At 65.6% G+C, this 16007-nt stretch overlaps 1 protein-coding gene across 1 annotated transcript in view; it reads right to left on the minus strand.

Moving 5' to 3' along the window:
* Positions 1–14248, minus strand: part of SF3B2 (splicing factor 3b subunit 2) — a 28459-nt gene extending 14211 nt beyond the window's left edge. The window contains exons 1-4 of the mRNA XM_048933049.1: positions 14131–14248; positions 5604–5713; positions 3428–3535; positions 738–881 (exon numbers count right to left, since the gene is read on the minus strand). Coding sequence (XP_048789006.1) covers positions 738–881; positions 3428–3535; positions 5604–5713; positions 14131–14145 — 377 coding nt within the window. The 5' untranslated portion in view covers positions 14146–14248. The remainder of the gene's footprint in view (positions 1–737; positions 882–3427; positions 3536–5603; positions 5714–14130) is intronic.
* Between the last annotated feature and the right edge of the window lie 1759 nt (positions 14249–16007).

Consider the following 16007-nt stretch of genomic DNA (forward strand, 5'->3'; position numbering starts at 1 on the left):
ATGGGGCAGCTATGGGGTATCCATAGGGAAGCTGTAGGGTATCTATGGGGCAGTGATGGGGTACATATGGGGCAGCTTTGGGGCAGCTATGGGACAACTATGGGGCAGCTATGGGGCAGCTATGGGGCAGCTGTGGGGCAGCTATGGGGCAGCTATGGGGCAGCTATGGGGCAGCTGTGGGGCAGTGTGGGGCAGCTATGGGGCAGCTATGGGATAACGATAGGGCAGCTATGGGGCAGCTATGGGGCAGCTGTGGGGCAGCTATGGGGCAGCTATGGGGCAGCTATGGGATAACTATGGGGCAGCTATGGGGCAGCTATGGGGCAGCTGTGGGGCAGCTATGGGGCAGCTATGGGATAACTATGGGGCAGCTATGGGATAACTATGGGGCAGCTGTGGGGCAGCTATGGGGCAGCTATGGGATAACTATGGGGCAGCTATGGGATAACTATGGGGCAGCTGTGGGGCAGCTATGGGGCAGCTATGGGATAACTATGGGGCAGCTGTGGGGCAGCTATGGGGCAGCTATGGGATAACTATGGGGCAGCTATGGGGCAGCTGTGGGGCAGCTATGGGATAACTATGGGGCAGCTATGGGGCAGCTGTGGGGCAGCCGTGGGGCAGCTATGGGGCAGCTATGGGGCAGCTATGGGGAAGCTGTGGGGTATCTATGGGGCAGCTATGGGGCAGCTATGGGGCAGCTATGGGGCAGCCGTGGGGCAGCCGTGGGGCAGCACCTGTCGGCCGGGGGTGACGAAGCCGCTGTCGTCAGGCTTGTCGTCGTCGCTCTCCTCCTCCTCCTCCTCCTCCGACGATTCCTCGTCCGACGGCTCCAGCTCCCCCCACGGCGTGCGGTCGATCTCCTCCTCCTCCTCCTTGGCCTGGGGGGGGGGGGAAGGGGGGCAAATGTGGGGGGGGGGACCCCAAAACGGGGGGGGGGGGCGATGTGGGGCTGAGACCCAGAGGAGGAAATATGGGGGGGTTGGGACCCCCAAAAAGGGGGATGGGGGAGAAGATGGGGGGGGGTGATATGCGGGGGAGACCCCGAAATGGGGGGGGGGGGTGATGTGGGGCTGAGACCCATGGGATGAGAGGGGACCCCCAAAAAGGGGGGGGGAGCCCCAAGAGGACTTGGGGGGGGGGGGTGATATGGGGGGGGACCCCAAAATGCAGGGGGGGGGGTGATGTGGGGCTGAGACCCACAGGGGGAAATATGGGGGGGTTGGGACCCCCAAAAAGGGGGATGGGGGAGAAGTTGGGAGGGGGGGTGATATGGGGGGGAGACCCCAAAATGGGGGGGGGTGGTGATGTGGGGCTCAGACCCATGGGATGAGTGGGGGGGTCTGGGGGGAGGGGTTCTATGGGGGGGGGACCCCAAAATGGGGGGTGGGAGGGGGGGGCGATGTGGGGCTGAGACCCATGGGAGTGGGGACCCCCAAAAAGGGGGGGGGAGCTCCAGGAGGACTTGGGGGGGGGTGATATGGGGGGAGGACCCCGAAATGGGGGGGGGGGGGGGGGTGATGTGGGGCTGAGACCCACGGAAGGAGTGGGGGGGGGGATGTGGGGCTCCAGGGGGGCTGAGACCCCCAGGAGGAAAAATGGAGGGGGGGATTCTATGGGGCCGAGACCCCTGGGATGAGCGGGGTGGGGGGGGGGGGGGGGTCACCCAGAAAGGGGTGGGGGGAGCCCCAGGAGGGCTATGGGGGGGGGGGGGGGATTCTATGGGGCTGAGACCCACGGGAGGAGTAGGGGGGGCTGGGGGGAGGGGTTCTATGGGGGGGGACCCCGAAATGGGGGGGGGGGGGGGGGATGTGGGGCTGAGACCCATGGGAGGAGTGGGGGGGGGGTGGGGAACCCAAAAAGGGGTGGGGGAGCCCCAGGAGGGCTATGGGGGGGGGATTCTATGGGGCTGAGACCCACAGAAGGAATGGGGATGTGGGGAACCCCAGGAGGACTTGGGGGGGGGGGGGGGTGATGTGGGGCTGAGACCCATGGGAGTGGGGACCCCCGAAAAGGGGGGGGGGGGGGGAGGGGGGAGGAAGCCCCAGGAGAACTTGGGGGGGGGGTGATATGGGGGGGGGACCCCAAAATGGGGGGTGGGGGGGGGGGGGTGATGTGGGGCTGAGACCCCCAGGAGGAAAAATGGGGAGGGGGATTCTATGGGGCCGAGACCCACGGGAGGAGTGGGGGGGGTGGGGATCCCCAAAAAGGGGTGGGGGAGCCCCAGGAGGACTTGGGGGGGGGTGATATGGGGGGGGACCCCAAAATGGGGGGTGGGAGGGGGGAGCGATATGGGGCTGAGACCCCCAGGATGAAATATGGGGGGGTTGGGACCCTCAAAAAGGGGGATGGGGGAGAAGTTGGGGGGGGGGGTGATATGGGGGGGAGACCCCGAAATGGGGGGGGGGGGGGGTGATGTGGGGCTGAGACCCACAGGAGGACTTGGGGGGGAGGGGATTCTATGGGGCCGAGACCCCCGGGAGGAGTGGGGGGGTCTGGGGGGAGGGGTTCAATGGGGGGGGACCCCAAAATGAGGGGTGGGAGGGGGGGGTGATGTGGGGCTGAGACCCCCAGGAGGAAATATGGGGAGGGGGATTCTATGGGGCTGAGACCCACGGGAGGAGTGGGGGGGGGGGGGACCCCCAAAAAGGGGTGGGGGGAGCCCCAGGAGGGCTATGGGGGGGGGGGGGGGGGAATTCTATGGGGCTGAGATCCTCAGGAAGAGTGTTGGGGTCTGGGGGAAGAGGGGGCAAATGTGGGGGGGGGGACGACCCAAAATGGGGGGTGAGAGGGGGGTGATGTGGGGCTGAGACCCACGGAAGGAGTGGGGGGGGGGATGTGGGGCTACAGGGGGGCTGAGACCCCCAGGAGGAAAAATGGGGAGGGGGGATTCTATGGGGCTGAGACCCCTGGGATGAGTGGGGGGGGGGGGGGGTGGTCACCCAGAAAGGGGTGGGGGGAGCCCCAGGAGGGCTATGGGGGGGGGGGGGGGATTCTATGGGGCTGAGACCCACGGGAGGAGTGGGGGGGGCTGGGGGGAGGGGTTCAATGGGGGGGGAGACCCCAAAATAGGGGGTGAGGGGGGTGATGTGGGGCTGAGACCCATGGGAGGAGTGGGGGGGGCTGGGGGGAGGGGTTCTATGGGGGGGGGACCCCAAAATGGGGGGGGGGGGTGATGTGGGGCTGAGACCCATGGGAGTGGGGACCCCCAAAAAGGGGGGGGGGGGGGAGGAAGCCCCAGGAGGACTTGGGGGGGGGGTGATATGGGGGGGGGGACCCCGAAATGGGGGGGGGGGGGGGTGATGTGGGGCTGAGACCCACAGGAGGAAATATGGGGAGGGGGATTCTATGGGGCTGAGACCCACGGGAGGAGTGGGGGGGGCTGGGGACCCCCATGGTTGGGGGGGGAGGTGGGTGGGGGTCCCACCTGGAACTCGGCGGCGTTGGTGCCAAAGACGTCGCCGTAGAGCGGCTTCCCCGTCTCGTCCACAGGGGGTTTCCCCCAGCCCCCCGCGTGGTACCCAAAGGAACAGCCCTGGGGGGGGGGGCAGGATGTGGGGCCTGCCCCATAGCGCCCCACAGCGCCGCCTAGGGGGCGCTGCGACCCATAGCGCCCCACAGAGGGCACAAGGCCCCGCAGATTACCCACAGTGCCCTCATTAACCACTAAGCCTCCACTACCTCCCAGCGCCCCCATTACCCACAATGCCCCACATATTACCCACAGGGCCCCCATTACCCACAACGCCCCACATATTACCCACAGGGCCCCACATATTACCCACAGTGCCCCACGTGTTACCCACAGGGCCCCACATATTACCCACAGTGCCCCCATTACCCACAGTGCCCCACATATTACCCACAATGCCCCCATTACCCACAGTGCCCCACATATTACCCACAGTGCCCCCATTACCCACAGTGCCCCACATGTTACCCACAGGGCCCCCATTACCCACAGTGCCCCACATATTACCCACAATGCCCCACATATTACCCACAGTGCCCCACATATTACCCACAATGCCCCACATGTTACCCACAGTGCCCCACGTTACCCACAGTGCCCCACATGTTACCCACAATGCCCCACATGTTACCCACAGTGCCCCACATATTACCCACAGTGCCCCACATATTACCCACAGGGCCCCACATATTACCCACAGGGCCCCACATATTACCCACAGTGCCCCCATTACCCACAATGCCCCACATATTACCCACAGTGCCCCACATGTTACCCACAATGCCCCACATATTACCCACAGTGCCCCCATTACCCACAGTGCCACACATATTACCCACAGTGCCCCCATTACCCACAATGCCCCACATATTACCCACAGTGCCCCACATATTACCCACAGTGCCCCACATATTACCCACAATGCCCCACATATTACCCACAGTGCCCCCATTACCCACAGTGCCCCACATATTACCCACAGTGCCCCCATTACCCACAGTGCCCCACATATTACGCACAGTGCACCCATTACCCACAGTGCCCCCATTACCCACAGTGCCCCACATGTTACCCACAGGGCCCCCATTACCCACAATGCCCCACATGTTACCCACAGTGCCCCCATTACCCACAGTGCCCCACACATTACCCACAGTGCCCCCATTACCCACAGCGCCCCACATATTACCCACAGTGCCCCACATGTTACCCACAGTGCCCCCATTACCCACAATGCCCCACATATTACCCACAGTGCCCCACATGTTACCCACAATGCCCCACATATTACCCACAGTGCCCCACATATTACCCACAGTGCCCCACATATTACCCACAGTGCCCCCATTACCCACAATGCCCCACATGTTACCCACAGTGCCCCACATATTACCCACAGGGCCCCCATTACCCACAGTGCCCCACATATTACCCACGGGGCCCCCATTACCCACAATGCCCCACATGTTACCCACAGTGCCCCCATTACCCACAGTGCCCCACATATTACCCACAGGGCCCCACATATTACCCACAGGGCCCCCATTACCCACAGTGCCCCACATGTTACCCACAGGAACCCTTTTACCCACAGTGCCCCACATGTTACCTACAGTGCCCCACATGTTACCCACAGGGCCCCCATTACCCACAGTGCCCCACATATTACCCACAGTGCCCCACATGTTACCCACAATGCCCCACATGTTACCCACAGTGCCCCACATATTACCCACAGTGCCCCCATTACCCACAATGCCCCACATGTTACCCACAGGGCCCCCATTACCCACAGTGCCCCACATGTTACCCACAATGCCCCACATGTTACCCACAGTGCCCCACATATTACCCACAGTGCCCCAATTACCCACAGTGCCCCCATTACCCACAATGCCCCACATATTACCCACAATGCCCTCATTAACCACAAACCCCCGTATTATCCGCAGTCCCCCACAAATTACCCACAATGCCCCCATTACCCTCAATGCCCCCATTACCCACAATGCCCCCATTACCCACAGTGCCCCACATATTACCCACACTGCCCCCCATTACCCACACTGCCCCCATTACCCACACTGCCCCCATTACCCACAATGCCCCCATTACCCACAATGCCCGGTACCTCAGGGATGGGGGAGTTGAGGCCGGGGATCTTGAGGTTGGGGTAAGGATGGCGGCGGCCCGTAGCGCTGCATGGCGATCAGCCACGGCGGGGGGCACCTTGTGGGCGCTCTGCAACGGGGACACGGCGCTATGGGGCACAGCGCTATGGGGCACTGTGCTGTGGGGCACGGTGCTATGGGGCACAGCGCTATGGGGCACGGTGCTATGGGGCACTGCGCTGTGGGGCACGGCGCTATGGGGCACGGCGCTATGGGGCACAGCGCTATGGGGCACGGTGCTATGGGGCACAGCGCTATGGGGCACGGCGCTATGGGGCACGGCGCTATGGGGCACGGTGCTATGGGGCACAGCGCTATGGGGCACGGTGCTATGGGGCATGGCGCTATGGGGCACAGCGCTATGCGGCACGGCGCTATGGGGCACGGTGCTGTGGGGCACGGCGCTATGGGGCACGGCGCTATGGGGCACGGTGCTATGGGGCACTGCGCTGTGGGGCACGGCGCTATGGGGCACAGCGCTATGGGGCACGGTGCTATGGGGCACGGTGCTATGGGGCACGGCGCTATGGGGCACGGTGCTATGGGGCACTGCGCTGTGGGGCACGGCGCTATGGGGCACAGCGCTATGGGGCACGGTGCTATGGGGCACGGTGCTATGGGGCACGGCGCTATGGGGCACGGTGCTATGGGACACAGCGCTATGGGGCACGGCGCTATGGGGCACAGCGCTATGGGGCATGGCGCTATGGGGCACGGTGCTATGGGACACAGCGCTATGGGGCACGGTGCTATGGGGCACTGCGCTGTGGGGCACAGCGCTATGGGGCACGGTGCTATGGGGCACAGTGCTATGGGGCACTGCGCTATGGGGCACGGCGCTATGGGGCACCGCACTATGGGGCACGGCGCTATGGGACACAGCGCTATGGGGCACGGCGCTATGGGGCACAGCGCTATTGGGCACGGCGCTATGGGGCACTGCACTATGGGGCACGGCGCTATGGGGCACGGCGCTATGGGGCACGGCGCTGTGGGGCACGGTGCTATGGGGCACGGCGCTGTGGGGCACGGCGCTATGGGGCACAGCGCTGTGGGGCACGGTGCTATGGGGAACTGCGCTATGGGGCACGGCGCTATGGGGCACAGTGCTGTGGGGCACGGTGCTATGGGGCACGGCGCTATGGGGCACAGCGCTATGGGGCACAGCGCTATGGGGCACGGTGCTGTGGGGCACGGTGCTATGGGGAACTGCGCTATGGGGCACTGCGCTATGGGGCACAGCGCTATGGGGCACGGTGCTATGGGGCACGGTGCTATGGGGCACGGCGCTATGGGGCACGGTGCTGTGGGGCACTGCGCTATGGGGCACTGCGCTATGGGGCACTGCGCTATGGGGCACAGCGCTATGGGGCACGGTGCTATGGGGCACGGTGCTATGGGGCACGGCGCTATGGGGCACGGTGCTGTGGGGCACGGCGCTATGGGGCACTGCGCTATGGGGCACGGTGCTGTGGGGCATGGCGCTATGGGGCACGGCGCTATGGGGCACAGTGCTGTGGGGCACGGTGCTATGGGGCACGGCGCTATGGGGCACGGTGCTGTGGGGCATGGCGCTATGGGGCACAGCGCTATGGGGCACGGCGCTATGGGGCACGGCGCTATGGGGCACAGTGCTGTGGGGCACGGTGCTATGGGGCACGGCGCTATGGGGCACAGCGCTATGGGGCACGGTGCTGTGGGGCACGGCGCTATGGGGCACAGTGCTGTGGGGCACGGTGCTATGGGGCACGGCGCTATGGGGCACTGCGCTATGGGGCACCGGCGCTATGGGGCACAGTGCTGTGGGGCACGGTGCTATGGGGCACGGCGCTATGGGGCACAGCGCTATGGGGCACAGCGCTATGGGGCACGGCGCTATGGGGCACGGTGCTATGGGGCACGGTGCTATGGGGCACGGCGCTATGGGGCACGGTGCTGTGGGGCACGGTGCTGTGGGGCACGGCGCTATGGGGCACTGCGCTATGGGGCACGGTGCTGTGGGGCATGGCGCTATGGGGCACGGCGCTATGGGGCACTGCGCTATGGGGCACGGCGCTATGGGGCACGGTGCTATGGGGCACAGCGCTATGGGGCACTGCGCTATGGGGCACGGTGCTATGGGGCACGGCGCTATGGGGCACGGCGCTATGGGGCACAGCGCTATGGGGCACTGCGCTATGGGGCACGGTGCTATGGGGCACGGCGCTATGGGGCACGGCGCTATGGGGCACAACGCTATGGGGCACGGTGCTATGGGGCACGGTGCTGTGGGGCACGGCGCTATGGGGCACGGCACTATGGGGCACGGCGCTATGGGGCACGGCGCTATGGGGCACGGTGCTATGGGGCACGGCGCTATGGGTCACAGCACTGTGGGGCACGGCGCTATGGGGCACGGCGCTATGGGGCACAGCGCTATGGGGCACTGCGCTATGGGGCACGGTGCTATGGGGCACGGCGCTATGGGGCACGGTGCTATGGGGCACGGCGCTATGGGGCACGGCGCTATGGGGCACGGTGCTATGGGGCACAGCGCTATGGGGCACTGCGCTATGGGGCACGGCGCTATGGGGCACGGCGCTATGGGGCACGGCGCTATGGGGCACGGTGCTATGGGGCACGGTGCTGTGGGGCACGGCGCTATGGGGCACGGCACTATGGGGCACGGCGCTATGGGGCACGGCGCTATGGGGCACGGTGCTATGGGGCACGGCGCTATGGGTCACAGCACTGTGGGGCACGGCGCTATGGGGCACGGCGCTATGGGGCACAGCGCTATGGGGCACTGCGCTATGGGGCACGGTGCTATGGGGCACGGCGCTATGGGGCACAGCGCTGTGGGGCACGGTGCTATGGGGAACTGCGCTATGGGGCACGGCGCTATGGGGCACAGTGCTGTGGGGCACGGTGCTATGGGGCACGGCGCTATGGGGCACAGCGCTATGGGGCACAGCGCTATGGGGCACGGTGCTGTGGGGCACGGTGCTATGGGGAACTGCGCTATGGGGCACTGCGCTATGGGGCACAGCGCTATGGGGCACAGCGCTGTGGGGCACGGCGCTATGGGGCACTGCACTATGGGGCACGGCGCTATGGGGCACAGCGCTATGGGGCACGGCGCTATGGGGCACAGCGCTATGGGGCACGGTGCTATGGGTCACAGCACTGTGGGGCACGGCGCTATGGGGCACAGCGCTATGGGGCACGGCGCTATGGGGCACAGCGCTATGGGGCACGGCGCTATGGGGCACTGCACTATGGGGCACGGCGCTATGGGGCACGGTGCTGTGGGGCACGGCGCTATGGGGCACGGCGCTATGGGGCACGGTGCTATGGGGCACTGCGCTGTGGGGCACGGCGCTATGGGGCACTGCGCTGTGGGGCACAGCGCTATGGGGCACGGTGCTATGGGGCACAGCACTATGGGGCACGGCGCTATGGGGCACAGCGCTATGCGGCACGGCGCTATGGGGCACGGTGCTGTGGGGCACGGTGCTATGGGGCACGGCGCTATGGGGCACTGCGCTATGGGGCACGGTGCTATGGGGCACAGCGCTATGGGGCACAGCGCTATGGGGCACTGCGCTATGGGGCACGGCGCTATGGGGCACTGCGCTATGGGGCACGGTGCTGTGGGGCACAGCGCTATGGGGCACTGCGCTGTGGGGCACTGCGCTATGGGGCACGGTGCTATGGGGCACAGCGCTGTGGGGCACGGCGCTATGGGGCACAGCGCTATGGGGCACGGTGCTGTGGGGCACGGTGCTATGGGGCACTGCGCTGTGGGGCACGGCGCTATGGGGCACGGCGCTATGGGGCACTGCGCTATGGGGCACAGCGCTATGGGGCACTGCGCTGTGGGGCACAGCGCTATGGGGCACGGTGCTATGGGGCACGGCGCTATGGGGCACAGCGCTATGCGGCACGGCGCTATGGGGCACGGTGCTGTGGGGCACGGCGCTATGGGGCACAGCGCTATGGGGCACAGCGCTATGGGGCACGGCGCTATGGGGCACGGTGCTATGGGGCACCGCACTATGGGGCACGGCGCTATGGGGCACGGTGCTATGGGACACAGCGCTATGGGGCACGGCGCTATGGGGCACAGCGCTATTGGGCACGGCGCTATGGGGCACTGCGCTATGGGGCACGGCGCTATGGGGCACAGCGCTATGGGGCACGGCGCTATGGGGCACGGTGCTATGGGGCACGGCGCTATGGGGCACCGCACTATGGGGCACGGCGCTATGGGACACAGCGCTATGGGGCACGGCGCTATGGGGCACGGCGCTATTGGGCACGGCGCTATGGGGCACTGCGCTATGGGGCACGGCGCTATGGGGCACGGCGCTATGGGGCACGGCGCTATTGGGCACGGCGCTGTGGGGCACTGCGCTATGGGGCACTGCGCTGTGGGGCACAGCGCTATGGGGCACGGTGCTATGGGGCACAGCGCTATGGGGCACGGTGCTATGGGGCACGGCGCTATGGGGCACAGCGCTATGCGGCACGGCGCTATGGGGCACGGTGCTGTGGGGCACGGCGCTATGGGGCACGGCGCTATGGGGCACGGTGCTATGGGGCACGGTGCTATGGGGCACGGCGCTATGGGGCACAGCGCTATGGGGCACTGCGCTATGGGGCACGGTGCTGTGGGGCACTGCGCTATGCGGCACGGCGCTATGGGGCACGGCGCTATGGGGCACTGCGCTATGGGGCACGGTGCTATGGGGCACAGCGCTATGGGGCACTGCGCTATGGGGCACGGTGCTGTGGGGCACTGCGCTATGGGGCACTGCGCTATGGGGCACGGCGCTATGGGGCACAGCGCTATGGGGCACTGCGCTATGGGGCACGGTGTGGTGGCTGTGGGGGCACTGCGCTATGGGGCACTGCGCTATGGGGCACGGCGCTATGGGGCACAGCGCTATGGGGCACGGTGCTGTGGGGCACGGTGCTATGGGGCACTGCGCTGTGGGGCACGGCGCTATGGGGCACGGCGCTATGGGGCACGGCGCTATGGGGCACTGCGCTATGGGGCACAGCGCTATGGGGCACTGCGCTGTGGGGCACAGCGCTATGGGGCACGGTGCTATGGGGCACGGCGCTATGGGGCACAGCGCTATGCGGCACGGCGCTATGGGGCACGGTGCTGTGGGGCACGGCGCTATGGGGCACAGCGCTATGGGGCACAGCGCTATGGGGCACGGCGCTATGGGGCACGGTGCTATGGGGCACCGCACTATGGGGGCACGGCGCTATGGGACACAGCGCTATGGGGCACGGCGCTATGGGGCACAGCGCTATTGGGCACGGCGCTATGGGGCACTGCGCTATGGGGCACGGCGCTATGGGGCACAGCGCTATGGGGCACGGCGCTATGGGGCACGGTGCTATGGGGCACGGCGCTATGGGGCACCGCACTATGGGGCACGGCGCTATGGGACACAGCGCTATGGGGCACGGCGCTATGGGGCACGGCGCTATTGGGCACGGCGCTATGGGGCACTGCGCTATGGGGCACGGCGCTATGGGGCACGGCGCTATGGGCACGGCGCTATTGGGCACGGCGCTGTGGGGCACTGCGCTATGGGGCACTGCGCTGTGGGGCACAGCGCTATGGGGCACGGTGCTATGGGGCACAGCGCTATGGGGCACGGTGCTATGGGGCACGGCGCTATGGGGCACAGCGCTATGCGGCACGGCGCTATGGGGCACGGTGCTGTGGGGCACGGCGCTATGGGGCACGGCGCTATGGGGCACGGTGCTATGGGGCACGGTGCTATGGGGCACGGCGCTATGGGGCACAGCGCTATGGGGCACTGCGCTATGGGGCACGGTGCTGTGGGGCACTGCGCTATGCGGCACGGCGCTATGGGGCACGGTGCTATGGGGCACAGCGCTATGGGGCACGGCGCTATGGGGCACGGTGCTATGGGGCACCGCACTATGGGGCACGGCGCTATGGGACACAGCGCTATGGGGCACGGCGCTATGGGGCACAGCGCTGTGGGGCACGGTGCTATGGGGAACTGCGCTATGGGGCACGGCGCTATGGGGCACAGTGCTGTGGGGCACGGTGCTATGGGGCACGGCGCTATGGGGCACAGCGCTATGGGGCACAGCGCTATGGGGCACGGTGCTGTGGGGCACGGTGCTATGGGGAACTGCGCTATGGGGCACTGCGCTATGGGGCACAGCGCTATGGGGCACAGCGCTGTGGGGCACGGCGCTATGGGGCACAGCGCTATGGGGCACAGCGCTATGGGGCACGGTGCTGTGGGGCACGGTGCTATGGGGCACTGCGCTATGGGGCACGGCGCTATGGGGCACGGCGCTATGGGGTACAGCGCTATGGGGCACAGCGCTATGGGGCACTGCGCTATGGGGCACGGCGCTATGGGGCACGGTGCTATGGGGCACGGCGCTATGGGGCACGGTGCTATGGGGCACGGCGCTATGGGGCACGGCGCTATGGGGCACTGCGCTATGGGGCACGGTGCTGTGGGGCATGGCGCTATGGGGCACGGCGCTATGGGGCACTGCGCTATGGGGCACGGCGCTATGGGGCACGGCGCTATGGGGCACGGTGCTATGGGGCACAGCGCTATGGGGCACTGCGCTATGGGGCACGGTGCTATGGGGCACGGCGCTATGGGGCACGGCGCTATGGGGCACAACGCTATGGGGCACGGTGCTATGGGGCACGGCACTATGGGGCACGGCGCTATGGGGCACGGTGCTGTGGGGCACTGCGCTATGGGGCACGGCGCTATGGGGCACGGCGCTATGGGGCACTGCGCTATGGGGCACGGTGCTGTGGGGCACTGCGCTATGGGGCACTGCGCTATGGGGCACGGCGCTATGGGGCACGGCGCTATGGGGCACGGTGCTATGGGGCACGGCGCTATGGGGCACTGCGCTATGGGGCACGGCGCTATGGGGCACTGCGCTATGGGGCACGGTGCTGTGGGGCACGGCGCTGTGGGGCACGGCGCTATGGGGCACTGCACTATGGGGCACGGCGCTATGGGGCACAGCGCTATGGGGCACGGTGCTATGGGGCACGGTGCTGTGGGGCACGGCGCTATGGGGCACTGCGCTATGGGGCACGGCACTATGGGGCACGGTGCTATGGGGCACGGCGCTATGGGGCACTGCGCTATGGGGCACGGCACTATGGGGCACGGCGCTATGGGGCACGGCGCTATGGGGCACGGTGCTATGGGGCACGGTGCTATGGGGCACGGCGCTATGGGGCACTGCGCTATGGGGCACGGCGCTATGGGGCATGGCACTATGGGGCACGGCGCTATGGGGCACGGTGCTGTGGGGCACTGCGCTATGGGGCACGGCGCTATGGGGCACGGCGCTATGGGGCACTGCGCTATGGGGCACGGTGCTGTGGGGCACTGCGCTATGGGGCACTGCGCTATGGGGCACGGCGCTATGGGGCACGGCGCTATGGGGCACGGTGCTATGGGGCACGGCGCTATGGGGCACGGTGCTATGGGGCACTATTTGGGGTCTGTGCTCCCGGCCCCACAGCCATGCCCAGCTCTATTAGGGCCCTGACCCTATTTGGGGTCTCTGTTTTGGGGTTGCCCCCTATTTGGGGTCCCTGCTATTTGGGGTCGCCCCGTATTTGGGGTCGCCCCCTATTTGGGGTCTCTGTTTTGGGGTCCCCCCCTATTTGGGGTCGCCCCCTATTTGGGGTCTCTGTTTTGGGGTCGCCCCCTATTTGGGGTCGCCCCCTATTTGGGGTCGCCCCCTATTTGGGGTCGCCCTGTATTTGGGGTCGCCCTGTATTTGGGGTCGCTGCTATTTGGGCTCATTGCTCACCGGCCCCATAGCCATGCCCAGCTCTATTAGGGCCCCAACCCTATTTGGGGTCGCTGCTATTTGGGGTCAGGCTGTATTTGGGGTCGCTGCTATTTGGGGTCTCTGTTTTGGGGTCCCTACTATTTGGGGTCGCCCTGTATTTGGGGTCGCCCCGTATTTGGGGTGGCTGCTCACCGGCCCCACAGCCATGCCCAGCTCTATTAGGGCCCATGCCCTATTTGGGGTCCCTGCTATTTGGGGTCACCCCCTATTTGGGGTCAGGCCGTATTTGGGGTCACCCCCTATTTGGGGTGGCTGCTCACCGGCCCCACAGCCATGCCCAGCTCTATTAGGGCCCAGCCCCTATTTGGGGTCAGGCCATATTTGGGGTCGCCCCTATTTGTGCTGTGCACTCACCGGCCCCACAGCCATGCCCAGCTCTATTAGGGCCCATCCCTATTTGGGGTCTCTGTTTTGGGGTCGCCCCCTATTTGGGGTCAGGCCGTATTTGGGGTCGCCCCTATTTGTGCTGTGCGCTCACCGGCCCCACAGCCATGCCCAGCTCTATTAGGGCCCATCCCCTATTTGGGGTCTCTGTTTTGGGGTCGCCCCCTATTTGGGGTCAGGCCGTATTTGGGGTCGCCCCTATTTGGGGTGGCTGCTCACCGGCCCCACAGGCATGCCCAGTGCGATGCGCAGCTCATCCGACAGGTCGCCCGGCTTCTTCTCCTTCAGGCGCGTCTCAAACTCCTTGCCCTAAAGGGGGTTGTGGGGTTGTGGGGGGTGATGGGGGGTTGTGGGGTTGTGGGGGGTTGTGGGGTTATGGGGGATTTATGGGGTGATGGGGGGACTTATGGGGTTGTGGGGTTATGGGGACTTTGTGGGGTTGTGGGGTTATGGGGGGTTTGTGGGGTTATGGGGGGTTTGGGGGGTGATGGGGGCTTATGAGGCTATGGGGGGTGATGGGGGGTTTGGGGGCTTATAGGGGACTTGTGGGGTTATGGGGGATTTGTGGGGTTGGGGGGGGTTTGGGGGGCTATAGGGGGGTTGTGGGGTTGCAGGGGACTTATGGGGGGCTTGGGGGGTGATGGGGTTGTGGGGGTGATGGGGGATTTGTGGGGTTATGGGGTTATGGGGGGTTTGTGGGGTTGTGGGGTGATGGGGGATTTATGGGGTTGTGGGGGGTTTGTGGGGTTGTGGGGGCTTTATGGGGTGGGGGGTTTGTGGGGTTGTGGGGGCTTTATGGGGTTTGTGGGGTGATGGGGGATTTATGGGGTTGTGGGGTTATGGGGGGGTTTATGGGGTTGTGGGGGGTTTGTGGGGTTGTGGGGGGTTTGGGGTTATGGGGGGTTTGTGGGGTTGTGGGGGGTTTGTGGGGTTGTGGGGGATTTGTGGGGTTATGGGGGATTTATGGGGTTGTGGGGTTATGGGGGATTTATGGGGTTGTGGGGGGTGATGGGGTTTATGAGGGGTTTGGGGAGTGATGGGGGATTTGTGGGGCTGGGGGGGTTTGTGGGTTATGGGGCTCTGGGGGATTTATGGGGTTGCAGGGGGTGATGGGGGGTTTATGGGGGTTTGGGGAGTGATGGGGGGGTTTATTGGGTTTTAGGGGGTTGGGGGGGGTTTGGAAGTTATGGGGGGTGATGGGGTTATGGGGACTTTGTGGGGTTGTGGGGTTATGGGGGGCTTGTGGGTTATGGGAGATTGATGGGGTTGTGGGGGGTGATGGGGGACTTATGGGGGGTTTGTGGGGTTATGGGGGATTTGTGGGGTTGTGGGGACTTTGTGGGGTTATGGGGTTATGGGGGGTGATGGGGCACTTATGGGGGGTTGTGGGGTGATGGGGGACTTATGGGGTTGTGGGGTTATGGGGGGGTTGTGGGGTTGTGGGGGGTGATGGGGCACTTATGGGGAGTTTGGGGGGGTTATGGGGGATTTATGGGGTGATGGGGACTTATGGGGACTTTGTGGGGTTGTGGGGTTATGGGGGATTTGTGGGGCTGGGGGGGGTTTGTGGGTTATGGGGCTCTGGGGATTTATGGGGTTGCAGGGGTGATGGGGGGTTTATGGGGGTTTGGGGAGTGATGGGGGGTTTATGGGGTTATGGGGGGTTGTGGGGGATTTATGGGGTTGTTGGGGTGATGGGGATTTGTGGGGTTATGGGGGGTTGTGGGGTTCAGGGGGGTTTGTGGGTTATGGGAGATTGATGGGGTTGTGGGGGGTGATGGGGGACTTATGGGGACTTTGTGGGGTTATGGGGACTTTGTGGGGTTGTGGGGTGATGGGGGATTTATGGGGTTGTGGGGGGTTTGTGGGTTGTGGGGTTATGGGGGATTTGTGGGGTTATGGGGGACTTTGTGGGGTTGTGGGGTGATGGGGGGTGATGGGGCACTTATGGGGGGTTGTGGGGTGATGGGGGGACTTATGGGGTTGTGGGGGGGTTGTGGGGTTGTGGGGGGTGATGGGGCACTTATGGGGAGTTTGGGGGGGTTATGGGGGATTTATGGGGTGATGGGGGACTTATGGGGACTTTGTGGGGTTGT

The sequence above is a fragment of the Lagopus muta genome, unplaced genomic scaffold, assembly GCF_023343835.1.
Source record: "Lagopus muta isolate bLagMut1 unplaced genomic scaffold, bLagMut1 primary scaffold_212, whole genome shotgun sequence".
In the NCBI taxonomy this organism is placed as follows: domain Eukaryota; kingdom Metazoa; phylum Chordata; class Aves; order Galliformes; family Phasianidae; genus Lagopus; species Lagopus muta.